This window comes from Carettochelys insculpta, chromosome 2, assembly GCF_033958435.1.
Source record: "Carettochelys insculpta isolate YL-2023 chromosome 2, ASM3395843v1, whole genome shotgun sequence".
NCBI classification, from domain to species: domain Eukaryota; kingdom Metazoa; phylum Chordata; order Testudines; family Carettochelyidae; genus Carettochelys; species Carettochelys insculpta.
Window position 1 is genome coordinate 155,432,020 of NC_134138.1, and position 14,483 is coordinate 155,446,502.

The window sequence follows — 14,483 nt, forward strand, 5'->3', positions numbered from 1 at the left end:
CCCTTGTCTTACATATGAAAGATATAGTCATGAGTTGGGATGGATTTACATCTTATTTCTTTTGTGTACTTAGGTTGGTATTCTGCAAAAGATGTTTTTAAAACCTTTTACATATCCATTACCAGAAACAAGGTTTCTTCATGCAGGCAGAAGTGTGTATAAACTTAAGATCAGATACGGTAACTCCCTCAGGTAAGCAAGTTCCTTACTCCTAGGTATGAACCAAACATCTACTTTCAGTCCACAACAGCATGAAGCTACAGTAAGAATGTGTTTTACTGCTATCTCAAATGAGGATTTTGGGAGATTTGTCAGTTACTAACTCCAAGTGTCTAAGCCAGGAGTTTGCAACCAAAATAGTGAGAAGAACCATTTTTTCACATTCAGTTACAGAATCAATACGTCATGAGCTACAGTGCTTCTGAATACAAAATAGTCCTTAATAAATGTCAAACCATACATTTTATAATTCCTATTTTAAGAACAGTACATACGCAGCGATTTGTATGAGTTAGAAAGTTTGTTACTTTTACCACTGGATTGGAGAACAAATGAGGACAAGGAAAATGTTGCACCTGGGGATAGGCTCTTAAGCAGGAAGGAGTAATGTTCACATCAACCCTCCACAGCCCCCGCATTCCCAAGCTTTACCCACCTTAGCCCACAAACCTGCCCCCCATCTCCAGGCTTTACCCGCCTCAGCCCCCAGATCTGACCCTTACCCCTAAGCTTTACCCCCCATGCTGCAGCCTTGCCCACCATCACAAGGATTAACCTGCCTCAGCAGATGAGCTCCCCCAGCTGTGTACGCTGCTGTCACCGCCACCTTCTCAATAGGGCTGCGTGGCTCCAGGAGGGGCAGACTTGACTGCCCCTCTCTTCAGCTGTCCTGAGGGCTTAGTACTTTCCCCACCTGCAGCACAGGCAGCTTCCTGCCCTGCTGCTGCTGAAATAATAGAGCTAAATTTGATTGGCTTAACAGCCAGATCCCTCCTGCTGCCTTGCTGGCTGTAAATCTAATTAAATTTAGTTCCATTATTTCAGCAGTGGCAGAGCAGGTAGCCGCAAGAGGAGTCAGTGGTGGCAGTGCCCAGAGCCGCAACTGACTCCTTAAAGAGCCATATGCAGCTCCGGAGCTGCAGGTTGCCAACCCTGGTCTAAGCACTAGCACCACTTCTAGAGGTTCCATACTGCATTTGTTCTGTTTCTAGTCATATATGACTGGATATTTTGTCCTCAAAGTTCATTAACACCAGACTGAATGTTGGCCAGAGAGAGTCATTTGAGACTTATTATATGGTCCACGTACTCTCCCTTTCAGAAGAGTTGAGCATGCTGCCCTTTTATTATTAGTGGAGCTCATACCTGTACCAGTAAAGATTGTTTAACACCTTGTAAGGCCTAGTTTTCAGTTGCTTATGAGTTCACTAAACGTTAAATATTTTGTCTAAAATTTTGCTGCTGAGTATCTCCCTTGGAATTGTTTTAAACGTTCATCTAAAATAATTCAGCCATTTCTAAAAATAAAGTTAAGGAAAAATGTGTTAAATCATATTAAAATACTTTTACAAGCGTTTAACTAAAACACTCAATGCTTCTGTGGTTTACAGCAGGAATTTCGTTGCCCTAGTGTTAAGGAGGTGCCTTTTCCTTTCTCTTGACACAAGCCTCTGAAAATCTGTTGGAACATGCTTAGTAGAGGTTTGCTTGCTTTATTGACAGCCTTATCCTCCCAAAGACATAAAGATTAGAGCAGGCCCAGCCATTGCTCAGTTCCTCCTTAGCCCCCATGACATTAGATGCCTGCTTTTCTCTATGCTCGGTGCTGGAATTATTTGGGATTATTTTTAATTGTTTTAGTTAATTTTTTTTGGTTTAGTTAATGTTAAAATATAGGAATTTGCATTTTAGTTAAGTTTCATTAGGACTTACGACTATTAGGGTAACTTGCTCGGTTGTCTGTATGGATTTCTTATTTCCTTATGGTTAATTATATGATTGATTAATATAAACCTATTGTAGCCTGTTATAAGAAAGTAGTTTGGCTATACAAACAGACCACATGCTATATGTTGAGTTAAGGCAAAGCTAGCATTTGCATGCCTGCACCTTTCACCAAATAACACAGGCTGTGTCTACACTACGAGCTAAAATTGAATTTATAAGAAATAATTTTTTTAAAAAATCAGTTTATTAGTGCTGAGTTTTATCAGTTTGATTTTGAACATGCTCACCTTCCCACATACTGCCCACGAAATTGACTTATTGCTGCCACACACAAGTAGCTTAAATTGAACGTTACAGCAGTGTGTTGGGGGAACCCATCCCACAGTTCCCTGAGCCCTGTAGCATTCTGGCTATTTTGACTGGTGCAGTATGGGGAAAAACATGCCTCACAAATGGCTGTGGGTATCTGATGACATCTTCCCACATTTCATTTCCTACATTTTATTTCCCTCATTTCCCTGCCATGTTAACTGAACGTCCCTTTTTCCAGGTGGGGTCTGGCTTGCCTGTACATGAGATGGGCTTTTTATAACTAAGGGGAGCAGAGCGGTAGTAAAGTGCTTAGGAAAGGTTGCAGAAAGGATTTTGGGTTTCCCAACCAACGGGTTTTCAAAACGGGATGCAAAACCACTGGATCTTTACAGGCTTGGATCTGTATTTAGACTTCCTGGCAAAGAAGATCCTCAGATCAATAATTGTGTCTCAAAGGCCGAGAGCCAGCCCGGGGCACGAAGAGGTGGGTCCCTCCTGGGTTGAGCGAAAGGTGCAGACTCTCCTGGACCTGTGGGGTGAGGAGGATCTACTACAAGACCCCCAAGGTGAAGCACCATAGTGCCCAAGCCTGTGCTGGATGGCCACCATCCTGGTGGAATGAGGCCAGCCCCTGCTGCAGCATGGAGGTGGGAGTTAGGAGTAGGTGTAGACCTGGCAAAGAAAACACAACAAAAATTTTCAACTGAAATATATGTTTAAGTAGACATGGACGCTACACTGAAAATGCAATGGATCATGAAATCAGTTTACCGCTGCTTAGGTTGCTCACCAAAACTTCAGGGCAATATCCACTACCTGCCCCTATTACCAGTGTGCCCAGGGTTGGGTCTAGGTTTGGACCTGGCAAAGACTCTCAGAACAAGAATTTTCATTGCTGCAAGCCTTCCTTTGAGAACTATAGTAACTATAGAGCTACTACATTGCCTTTAATGGCCTTTGGAAAAAGACATCTGTAGCCAGTGCCTGAATATTGTGACCACCCAGGGAGCCTTTCTCTGGGTGGCTAAAATACTCCCGAGTACAGCCAGCCTCCTGGCCTTTGGATAAAGCCCATACACACTGCAGGGCAGGACTCACCACCACCTGCATCTGGATTTAGACCTCCTGGCGAAGAAGACCCATAGTACAAGAGTTTGTTTAAGTAGACATGGGTGCTACACTGAAACTGCAATGGATCATAAAGCCAGTTATGGCTTGGGGCAGCTAAAAGACCTCTGACTCCAGCCAGCCTCCTGAAAATTGTGTCCACTGAGGGAGACTTCCCCCAGTCAGCTAAAAAACCTCTGATTACAGCCAGTCTCTGAAAATCATGTCCCATGAGGAAGACTTCCCCTGGGCAGCTAAAAGACCTCTGACTGTAGCCAGCCCTGAAAGTCATGTCCGCCGAGTGAGACTTCCTCCAAGCGGCTAAAAGACCCCCAGCTCCAGCCAGCCCCTGAAAATCATGTCTGCCAAGGGAGACGTCCTACAGGCATCTAACAGAACCCTGACTCCAGCCAGCCCCCTTGCCTTTGGATAAATCCCATATAAAAAATTTCTTCTGGGAGGACAGCCAGTCACGTGATAAAGTATTTTCTTCTGTTGCTCAACAATCGTGTCCACCGAAGGAGACTTCCCTTGGGTGGCTAAAAAAATCCTGACTGTAGCCAGTCCTGAAAATTGTGACTGCCCAGGGAGACTTGCACCAAGCAGACAAAAGACCCCCAACTCCAGCCAGCCTCCGAAAAGGGTGTCCACTGCAGGAGACCTCCTCTGGGTGGATAAAAGACCCCCCAGAATAGCAGCCCACCCCACCAGTATCAAAGCTGCTGAGGGAGACTTCCCCCAGCCGGCTACAGTACTCTCACTGCGCACAAGTAGCCTGGCACCTTGCACAACGCATCCTCTTATTGGTTTGGGACAAGCCACACGATGCAGCTGGGCGCAGGAAAGTTCCAGACTGCGTGGCGCCTCCAGCGAGAGGAAAGGGAGGGGATGTGGGGGTCAGGACGGATTGTAAATGACTGAAAAGAAGTTTCTCGTCCAAGCATGCCCCCTACCCACAGACTAGCTGTCACATGATGTAGGCAAGGGAAAGTTCCAGAGTATGTGGAGCCTCTTGGGGAGGAAAGTGAGGGGATATGGGAAGCAGAGCAAAATGTAAATTGCTGAGAAGAAGTTTCTCATCCTGTCATACAGGCACAACCCATCCACAGCTGAGCTGCCATGTGGTGCAGGGGAGGGCAGCAGCTGGCACCAAGCAGTGCAGAAAAAAAAAGGCAGCAGAGGTAGACACAAAGAATCACAGACCCCACAGCTGCTCTAATAGCAAAAACAGAAAGAAAAGATTTTTCAGCCCATCATGATCTTATAGTCAGAGTCTTCCAGGTGCCGAATTGAAATGGTCTTCCTGTTGCCTAATTCCTCCGCACCTGAGAGTAGTGGAGATGTAAGAATCCAAAATGGAGAACTGTGGGGCACATACGGGACATCTCCGGAGGCTAATGAATTCAGTTAAAAGACATGGCACTTCTTCATTACCCTTCATTTGGAAATTTAAATTTAAACTGAATGCTACACCTGTCAGATTACTACAACGATATGATTTTTGATATTATGTCAATTTTAGTGCACCATAAAGCGAGCTAATGGAATTTACAGTGAAGACAAGCACTTGGTGAAATAGGGCTAAATGACTTAAAATTGATATTATCTTGTAGTGTAAACATAGGCACAGTTGGCTTGTATAGATCTGGGACCTTTCACCTAGGTAGATAGTTGTGAAATAAAGTGATCTTTAATGGCTTAGGGTGCTTTCAGGAGTATCTTCAAATTTGACATGTACATTGGAACTGGAAAACTCCAAAATAACCAGTTAAGACAAGACTGAATAAGTGCGTATGACAGAAATAACAAATGTGATATTTAATCACAAAGGGAGTGTGGTAACAAATTGATGTATGTGATAAGTTGAGATCAGTGGTCTAATGACCTCCAGGAAAAAGACACTTCGCCCTTAATAAGGGGAGAAAATACAAATAAGGATAAAGGGAAACATCCCATATCGAATATGCATGAAATATAACCATATCATATATAAAAGTGGCATCCCAGCCTGAGGGCAGTAAGAGAAGATTATGTAGACTTCGGGAGGTCAGAATCATGACCAGTGGTGATGATGGGGAAGGTGATTAGTGATGGAGGCAATAGATAATATTTCAGGTTGTTCTAGAAGGAATGATGTGAGTGTATGGAAGTATAGATGTACATTCCTTATCTGTCTTGTGAAGTTGGGGTTAATTTAATTACTGAGCCTGATCCTTGGACAGAGACCTCTCAACCCCAACAACAGTAAGTAATAATGCATGTTGTCAGAGTTGCCACCAGCGTGGTGCTCTTCTCTCTCCAGTGTATCACTTGGCTGCATGCATGTGTTCCCTCTGTGCGCTGCCCCAGCTCTGCAGATAGCCGACACAGCAGACTCGAAGAGAACCCCAATGTCCACAGAGTCTAGTTAGGTGCGAAGGCACGTCGGCCAGGTTTATTGCCGTATTGGATACAATAGTAGTTCCCTGTAGATTTCTTAGTCTAAGTCAGGGCATACTACAAATATGCACCCACGGTCAATGGACTCGGCTCAGTCAGTGGCGGGACTTTGCACTGCCCCCTCGGCCGGACCCAGACCACATCCCAAGATTACATTCTTATACACAGGTACAAACAACTTACACATCACTCCTGACGTATTGAGGTACACCCCTTCTACGTAGTTAGGTGCCGCCTCCCCCTTTGTACATGTTGGTTTGAACAAAACAACTCTATCCATCATATTATCCTTTTGCCCCTGTCATTGGGATGTTTTGGCCTATTCTTTCTTATTTGTGGGATGTTCCAGGGTAGGGAGTTCTTGTACCATGTACCTGCCATACTACCCTTTTGCCTCTGTCATTGGGATGGATTGGCCTATTCTTTCTTATCTGTGCAATGTTCCGGGGTAGGGAGTTCTGGTAACATGTACCTACTTCAATATGCTAGGTATATATGTTTATGCACCAGCAACCTGCTTCTTGCCAACTTCTGTGAGTAATGCATTCCTTTACCTCACAGCTGCACTTTGCTTTCTGTTAGCAAAGTCTTGACCATTACTTTGGTTCAGGCCTAAGGCCTCATACTGGGCCTGTACTTACTACAATGCATAAGTAATCTGTATAACTACACACAGCGTAAAGATCAGGACACAGACTAGACCCCTATTCTCTACCATGCAGCATAACAATGTAGCTGAAGCTAAATCTGGATTCACCAGTCCCTTCTGTGATGCTTTGATACCTATTAACACATGGTGTTGTCAGTGCCTACTCCACATTGGAGAGGGACATGTCCACAAGTTTGTTTGTTTCTGAGAGCCCTGAAAGTTAAAGAACCCTGCCTAAAGTGTTTCCTCCTTGAGAGCTCAGTGCAAGTCTCTTCAGCCACCAAAGAGGAAGGGCGCAGCCTGACCAGAGTCCTCTGGTCAGTGTCTGTCTGTTAGTGCCTGATGAGCCAAGACAACATCCTTTTAAGTAAAAAGGCCCCTTTCTTTTACTGTTGTTCAAGCATCTGTGTTTTCTGACAAGTGCAGAAAGAAGCACCACTCTGAGTGAAGGTAGAGGTTATAGTTTTTTGCTCCTAGAAAACTGAGGCACAAGAATCATCTGATTTTTAACTTGTCTCAGGTTCAGTGTTCTGAGAGCCAGAATGAAAAGGTCTCTTCTGCCACCCTAGTACAAATTGCTAAAATAACACAAATGGTGTCACTGAATCTGTGGCTTCTGCCTCTCTTTATACTGACGCTTCAGAATCAGGTGTCTTCATTATTTATTTGTGTATGTTTTCAGTTGCCTTCTAAACCAGGTGGTTGTTGGGTTTTTTTAAACCAATAAGGCCTTCTTCCCCAATTGTGTGGAGGTGGCTTTTTGGGTGAGGTGTTCTTAAATGATTCTCAGCTGTCATTAAAATTTTTCTGATTATGTTCCTCCAACCAACTGATTTGGCTCGTAATTGTTTCCAGCTTTGTGAAACTGTCCCTATTAAGATATCAAGTATAGCGTACAGTCAGCCTTTCTTTCTTGCCCGATTGAAACATGCCTATTTCTGAAATCAGCAGGGTAGCTTACATGTCCACAACTTTACAAGACACTTCCCTGTTAGGAGATTCCAGATTGGATACTTGCTTTGGTGTGGCTGTCCGACAGACATTGTTTAAATAGGACTCCTGGCACCCACCTCTGAGCAGATAAGTAACTGTTAGCCACCAAAAGTGGAATCCATGTGCATATTCACTTGAAGAGTTACCTATCCTTCAGTAACTAGGGTTCTTTGATGATTGTTGTCAACAGGGATTCCATGATACCCCTCCTTCTCTTCTATTTTGAAGTGCTACTCTTCTCAGATTTTTTATTGGCAAAGGAATTGAGTGATAGTTGAACCTGCATTGAATTTTATGCCCTCAGTTGGGGAAGGGTTGTGGTCCCAGTGGACACCAGTGGCCCAAAATAACCTTGTGCCCATTGGGCTCTGTCATGCCAAGAGTGGTATCATAGAGAACAGCATGTCTTGAAGAACCAGAGTCCTTACTGGTTCCCCCATAACTATTATTTACACTGGTCTTCATAATAAGCAAAAGTGTTTTTTATTAAGTATAAAAAAGCAATATTTAAGTGATTTCAAGTGAAAACAGACAGATCAAAGTAAGTTACTAAACCAAATTGTTTCAAAGTGTGTTTCTCCCCCTTGGTTAGGGAAAATTTTTCAAGACAGAGTTGTTCTGGTGTGTTATCCTTGGTTAGGGAAAATCTTTCAATGAAGAGTAGTTCTTTCTCTCTGTCTTAGGCCTACAGCTTTTTCACATTTTTTGTTTGCAGGTTTCGTCATGTGTATCCTCTTAACGTGGGGCAGCAATTTCAAAAAACAGCTGAAAACAAAGGCTTGATTTCTCTCCATTCCTTGAATAGACTTTCCCCCAGGGTGGGAACCTTTTGTTTAGTCTTCCCTTTCCTATACCATATTCAGGATGGATGCCAGTACCAGGTGGCATGGTCACATGTTTTCTTAGGATTTTGGACTTATAGTAAAAAGACAAGCATTTACAGGTTGTTACCTTGAGTAGTGAGCCATTATTTTTCTTGTGTATGAGTAATGGCCCACATTAGCATATCTAGAACTGATATTTCTGACTTCACATACAAGCGTCATATGTACGCAGAAATAGAATGCACGCGTTCAGCAGAACGTAACTTTAAAATATGTTACATTATATATTTTGCCAAAAACATTTTTATTTGTGCCTATTCGTATGCTAATTTCCATAAAGTATGGGTGGGGACCATGACAGAAAATAACTGTTCTTTCACCTTTTAAGAATTCATTTGTCTCAGCTTCATATTTTACATGTGAAATCTGATTCCTCTGAAACATTGTATCACTATGGAAATAATTACAGCATTTGAAGCTCCATGTTATATTTAGCCTTACGAAATGAAAGGTTTTTTTTTTGTTTTTGTTTCACAGCAGTGATGATATAGACAATAATAAAAGTGCTGCCAACGAACTAGAGGTAAGCTGTCTAAATTGTACACTGGGTATTCTCAATAAATATTTTGTTCATTACAGGATAATACTATTCTGATAAATGAAATATTCCTGTGGTGGAGGGAACATTTTTTAAGATTAAGATGGACAACACATATATCCCCATTTAAGAAACTTTAAATACTATAATTTTCATCCAAACCACAAGTTTGAACTTGGAAACATGAAGTTTTAAGGTTCCATCTTGTTATAGAAATATACCTAGTTAAATACCACATCTGAAGAATGGAAATGGTCATGTTCATGGTGCTAGCTACGTCTTTCTTCCCTTACTGGTCTTTCTCAGTGAACCTTTCTGAGATCTTGAGTCTCTTTAGGGTTGGAATCTCTATTCTTTTACTCTTTGATCAGGAACTGGTTGTGCTATTCTGTTTATATTAGCTGCTTATCATCCTGCAGCTCTGGGAACAGCCCCTTAAAACAAGAAAGTCCCCATATTGGAAGCCCTGATTAAAATTACTTCTCCATTAGGAATTTGTGTATACTGTTAATATTTAATATTCATCCCTAATTTTTAAATCTTTCAGGAAGCCATTCGAGTAATCCTTGGAAATCTTGATAATTTACACCCATTTGCTACAGAACATTTCACTATATTCCCATGTATCCTTTGCTCAGTGTAAAAATAAATTCAGTGAGCTAATCTGTGGAAAATTTTCGTTGGTGTGTGGAATTTGTGGGACAGATCATCATCTGGCATAAACGATTATTAAAGTCAATGGAGCTATGCAGTTTACATCAGCTGAAGAGTTGACCCTATGTTTGTTTTCAGTTGCAGCACTTTTACTTGACTGTGCCTGCAGTGTTTTCAGTTTTTTTAGGCTGGTGACCCTGTATTAGCAGGGCCAATAATCAATAATTTTCATAATTTCTTACATTTTAAAGTAAAAACAGCATAACAATAAGCTCATATAATGCTATCTTTACTAATATATTTGATCTCACTAACTTTTAAGGTTTTGGTCACTTAAACTTATCCTGGGAAATTTTATATTCTTTGTTTTAGAATTATATTAATAACTTTCTTTGCATTTCGTGATCTCACTGCAGGGGGAAGTCACTGTGGGTGGCAAGTATCATAGGCCAAAAGAGTCTACGCCTTCCTTAACCAGGCCATGGCCATGCCCTCCCTGTGCCCAGAGACCTTGCCTTTGTGTCCATTCTCCCATAAAACTAGTGGGGATCAGCTCCAACCAGCAGCCTGGAGTTCACAAAAGGTAGGAAGAGTGAGCCAGGGCAGGCCAGCTATGGTGAGGGTATTCAGGCTTCAGGGGAGCAGGACCTCTGGCAGAAGTGGTAGGGTTGGGGACTAGCCTCCCTGAAGTGGGGGTTTTCACCTTTGCTCCATGGTGGGTCGTGACCCTAAAGATTGAGAAATAATGGATTGCACAAAAATAAATATTAGCAACCTCTGAAATTACAGTATAGCGTTCTTTGAATATTTATCCATCAGAATTTTGCTTCTGGTGCGCCTCTGTTCCGTGCACGTGAGGTTGGATTTTCTTGTTGAGCACTTTACCTTGTTCTTTGCACTACATTGTGCCTTTCTTTGGAGGGAAAAGCAGAGTAGCCTTCAATTTCTTCTTACCACCCATGGCAGGGAGATTGAACTTCCCTGGTTTCACAGAGTTTAGGGCCAGAAGGGATCATCAGATCATTTCATCTGACCTCCTTATTAGTGGGTGGAATCTAACTTTGAGCTCACCTCTTACTGACTAGCTTAATAAAAAGAAATCCTTTCTTATGTTAGATCTTATTTTGAATCAGTAAACCAATTATATTTATAACTAGCTTATCCCTACTGGGACCACAGTTTAGGCAATGCTTAGAGTTTAATCTTTATACACACAGTAAAAGCCAGGTCATCTAGAGTTTGGATAACTGACATGCACAATTAATTGGCACCTGCTCCAGCAGAGTGGGACCAGTTGCAGCAGGACCCAGGCAACCAGTTTCCTGGCCATGGTTGGCAGCAGCAGCACTAGGGGCCAACTGTCTGGCCAGCAGCAGTGGGGCCAGGGGACAGCTGTATGCCGATGGGGAAAGGGGGCAGGGCCCACTCTCTGGGCGGCTGGGCCAGAGACTGGCCATCTGGCCAGTGTCAGTGGGCCTGGCTTACTGCCAGCAGCAGCAGGGTCAGCTGCCAGCCGCCCAGCTGGGGCTGATGGAAGCGGGACCAAGAGCCATTTGGCCCCCTGAGGCTGATGAGGAATCAGATAACAGAGCTGCTACTGTATTAATATTTTGCTATTATATTGAATGCAGAAATACATCTAAATAACGTGTCCGTATCTATTTTGTCAATTACTACGTTTAACACTTCTAGATATTTATGAACTTCCTTTATTAATTTTGTTTAATAACATACATCTATAATAACATTTATATGTTATACATTTTTACAGAAAAGGATTAAAAGGTATTCTATTGACCATGGTATTTTTCATTACCTTTGCTTGGAGGGAGGGTGAAATTTAAACCATTTACACTATATGTGGTAAAGATAAACTGGCACTGTGGACCATCCTAAATCTCAAAGGTCACATTTTCATCTGAACAAGTCAATTCACCCTAGTGTGTTTTCCCCCGCCCTAAATCTCATTCAACCTAGGGGGAAGTTAAATTGTGGTTTTGAGAGCCTTATCATATTACCTTACAACAAAATCCTTTTGCAATTTACTGAGACTCTTACCTGCCTATAACCTGTAGGGGTAAGTATAGGGGGCCAAGCTATCTCTACAAAGGGACTCTTTGAGAGAGTACCAAAGTGTGTAAGGACTTGTTATTAGTTAACTAAGAAGTTTCACCTTCTGTGTTAAATCTCACTCAGTTGGAGTCCATGCAGCTACATTTTGACTTGCTTGAGGAATGTTCCAATCTCAATAATTTGTAAGAAGGCAATATAGAAGACAGTACATGTGTTTATCCCACGCTGCTCCACGGTTGAGGTTGCTAGATTTAGATAATCACCAGGTATGTAATTCACACAAACAAATACTTGAAGACCAGTTCCTAATCTTAAAGTAAAAAGGTTGTTGTAGATGTTTTGTCCATGTAGATCCCATGACCTTACCTCCTTCCTCACTAGTACAGAGTCCTAAATAACGTGAGAACAACAAGAAGTCTTGTGACGCCTTATAGACTAACAGATATTTTGGAGCATAAGCTTTCATGGGCAAAGACCCGCTTCATCAGATGCATGAGTGGGGGGCATGGTTTCAGAGGGGTATTTAAAAAGCGGGGTCCCAGTAAAAGGGAGGGCCAGAGCTGACAAGGTCTATTCAGCAAGGTGGAAATGGCCCAGTATCAACAGCACTTACCAAAAGAGCTAAAAACAAGTCAGATCAGATGAGGGGATGTGAGCCTTTGTCAGAGTCTAATGGGGAGATATTAACACCCAGGGCAGAGAAGCTGCCTTTGTAAGCATCAAGCCACTCCCAGTCTCTGTTTAATCCTTGGTTAATAGAGTCAAATTTGCAAATAAATTGCAGCTCAGAGATTTCTCTCTCCATATGACTTTTGAAATTTCTTTGTTTCAGGACTGTCACCCTTAAATCTGCCACTCAGTGTCCAGGGAGATTGAAGTGTTCTCCCACAGGCTTCTGTACATTATCGTGCCTGATGTCTGTTAGTCTATAAGGTGCCACAAGACTTTTTGTTGTTCTGGAAGCTACAGACTAACACAGCTACCTCTCTGATACTAAATAGCATGGTATTTAGACCCAGTGCCTTTTTCGTTTTTGGGTGGGGAAGCAGGAAGACACTTCCGGCTAAAACCCAATCATGCAACAAAAAATGTTGAAGAACCAATTATTATAAATTGTTAAATGACCGTTAGTTATATTTTTTAATAAATTCTGTACATTTGATAATGAACTTATGAAAGGTACTTAAAGAGTTAAAATGTGCTACTTTCAGTAAAGAACATTCTGTTAGTCTTCATGGAGGAGTCTGGTATTTTACTTGGAGTGAGGATTTCAGGATGGGAGTCAAGTAAAAAAGCCGATAAAATAAAAGCAATGTTGCTTATGTAGAATTTCTCTTATAACTACACAGATAAGTTACTGGACAAGTGTTTGGTATCTCATTTTGTACAGGATTATAAAGGTACACTTTTGAAGCAGTAAATGGAGATTTAGTTATGTGATTTTTATTTATCTTAATGTTAATCTTTTAAGCCTTAACTCCACTATCCAGATTTAAGTAAATGGGAGAGAGTATCAAAACTGAGATTTAAACATGGGGATACTTTTCTTATTCCATATCCTCATGTTTGCACCATGTATGTTGAACTCAATTCGTTTCAGCAAAGTGTATTTGTTGGTAAGTTCGTAAAGTTAGGGTCAAAGAAATACTGTAAATAAATGTATGCTGTTATCAGATCCTAGACCTAGAACTACAGAGAACCTTGAATGGTCATCCAGTTCAGTCTCCCTTACTCATGGCAGGATCAAGTATCATATAGATCATCCCTGATAGGTGTTTGTCTAACCGCTTAAAAATTTCCCATGCTGGAGATTCCACAACATCCCTAGTCAGTTTATTATTTATGAAACATCTCAATGTCAGAACAAGTGCTGTAGTATATTGTCTCCATTGTAACCACATCTTAATGTAGTTTGTCTATGCTCTTAAAGATCAACTGCTCTTCCTCCATTATGTAGGCTTAGTAGACTAGAATTCTAATACCAAAAGTCTCTTTTCACTCCAGATTATGTGCCAGTTTTCTCTGTTTCGACATATGGTATGTAAATCCCACATTGAGAGCAAGTTGTTTAATTTCATGGAATTAAGCTGTGCTACAGTAAATATATTTTAAAATTAAGCACAATTATTTCCTAAACATTTACTGTATTGCATATTACAGGAAAAGAAGTAAATATGAATGCTTATAACTTTGTAAGTAACATTTTCTTTTTGAGTTTTGTGGTACATGGGCCAGAGAAGGGAAATGTAAAAAACTATAGTGATTGGAATTATTACGTTGCAAACCCTCCACCCCAACAAATCCATCTCTCTCCCCTTTTAGGTCACAGTCTAACAAGACTCTTTAGCATGTTGTATACCTTTAAGCAAATGTGGCCTGATTTAAAACCCATTGGCCGTGTCTACACTAGCCAGAAACTTCAGAATGGCCATGCAAATGTCCATTTTGAAGTTAACTAATGAAGCGCTGAAATACATATTCAATGCTTCATTAGAACGTGGGTGGCTGCAGCACTTTGAAATTGACATGGCTCGCCGCTGCATGGCTCGTCGAGACGGGGCTCCTTTTTGAAAGAACCCTGGCTGCTTCGAAGTCCCCTTATTCCTATCTGCTTGTAGGAATAAGGGGACTTTGAAGTAGCCAGGGTCCTTTCGAAAAGGAGCCCCGTCTGGACGAGCCGCGTGGCGGTGAGCCGCATCAATTTCAAAGTGCCGCGGCCGCCCGCATTCTAATGAGGCGCTGAATATGTATTTTAGCGCTTCATTAGTAAATTTCAAAATGGCCATTTTCATGGCCATTTCAAAGTTTTTGGCTAGTGTAGACTTAGCCATTGTGTCCCATGATACTCCAGCATGCATTGCAAGCCAGTGAGGGACTATGTCACTCC

At 41.8% G+C, this 14,483-nt stretch overlaps 1 protein-coding gene across 1 annotated transcript in view; it reads left to right on the forward strand.

Annotated features, from left to right (window-relative positions):
• Positions 1-91: 91 nt before the first annotated feature.
• Positions 92-14,483, forward strand: part of MAJIN (membrane anchored junction protein) — a 38,875-nt gene continuing 24,483 nt past the window's right edge. Inside the window, exons 1-5 of the mRNA XM_074987892.1 lie at positions 92-192; positions 8,809-8,854; positions 9,417-9,492; positions 13,087-13,212; positions 13,757-13,788. Coding sequence (XP_074843993.1) covers positions 92-192; positions 8,809-8,854; positions 9,417-9,492; positions 13,087-13,212; positions 13,757-13,788 — 381 coding nt within the window. The remainder of the gene's footprint in view (positions 193-8,808; positions 8,855-9,416; positions 9,493-13,086; positions 13,213-13,756; positions 13,789-14,483) is intronic.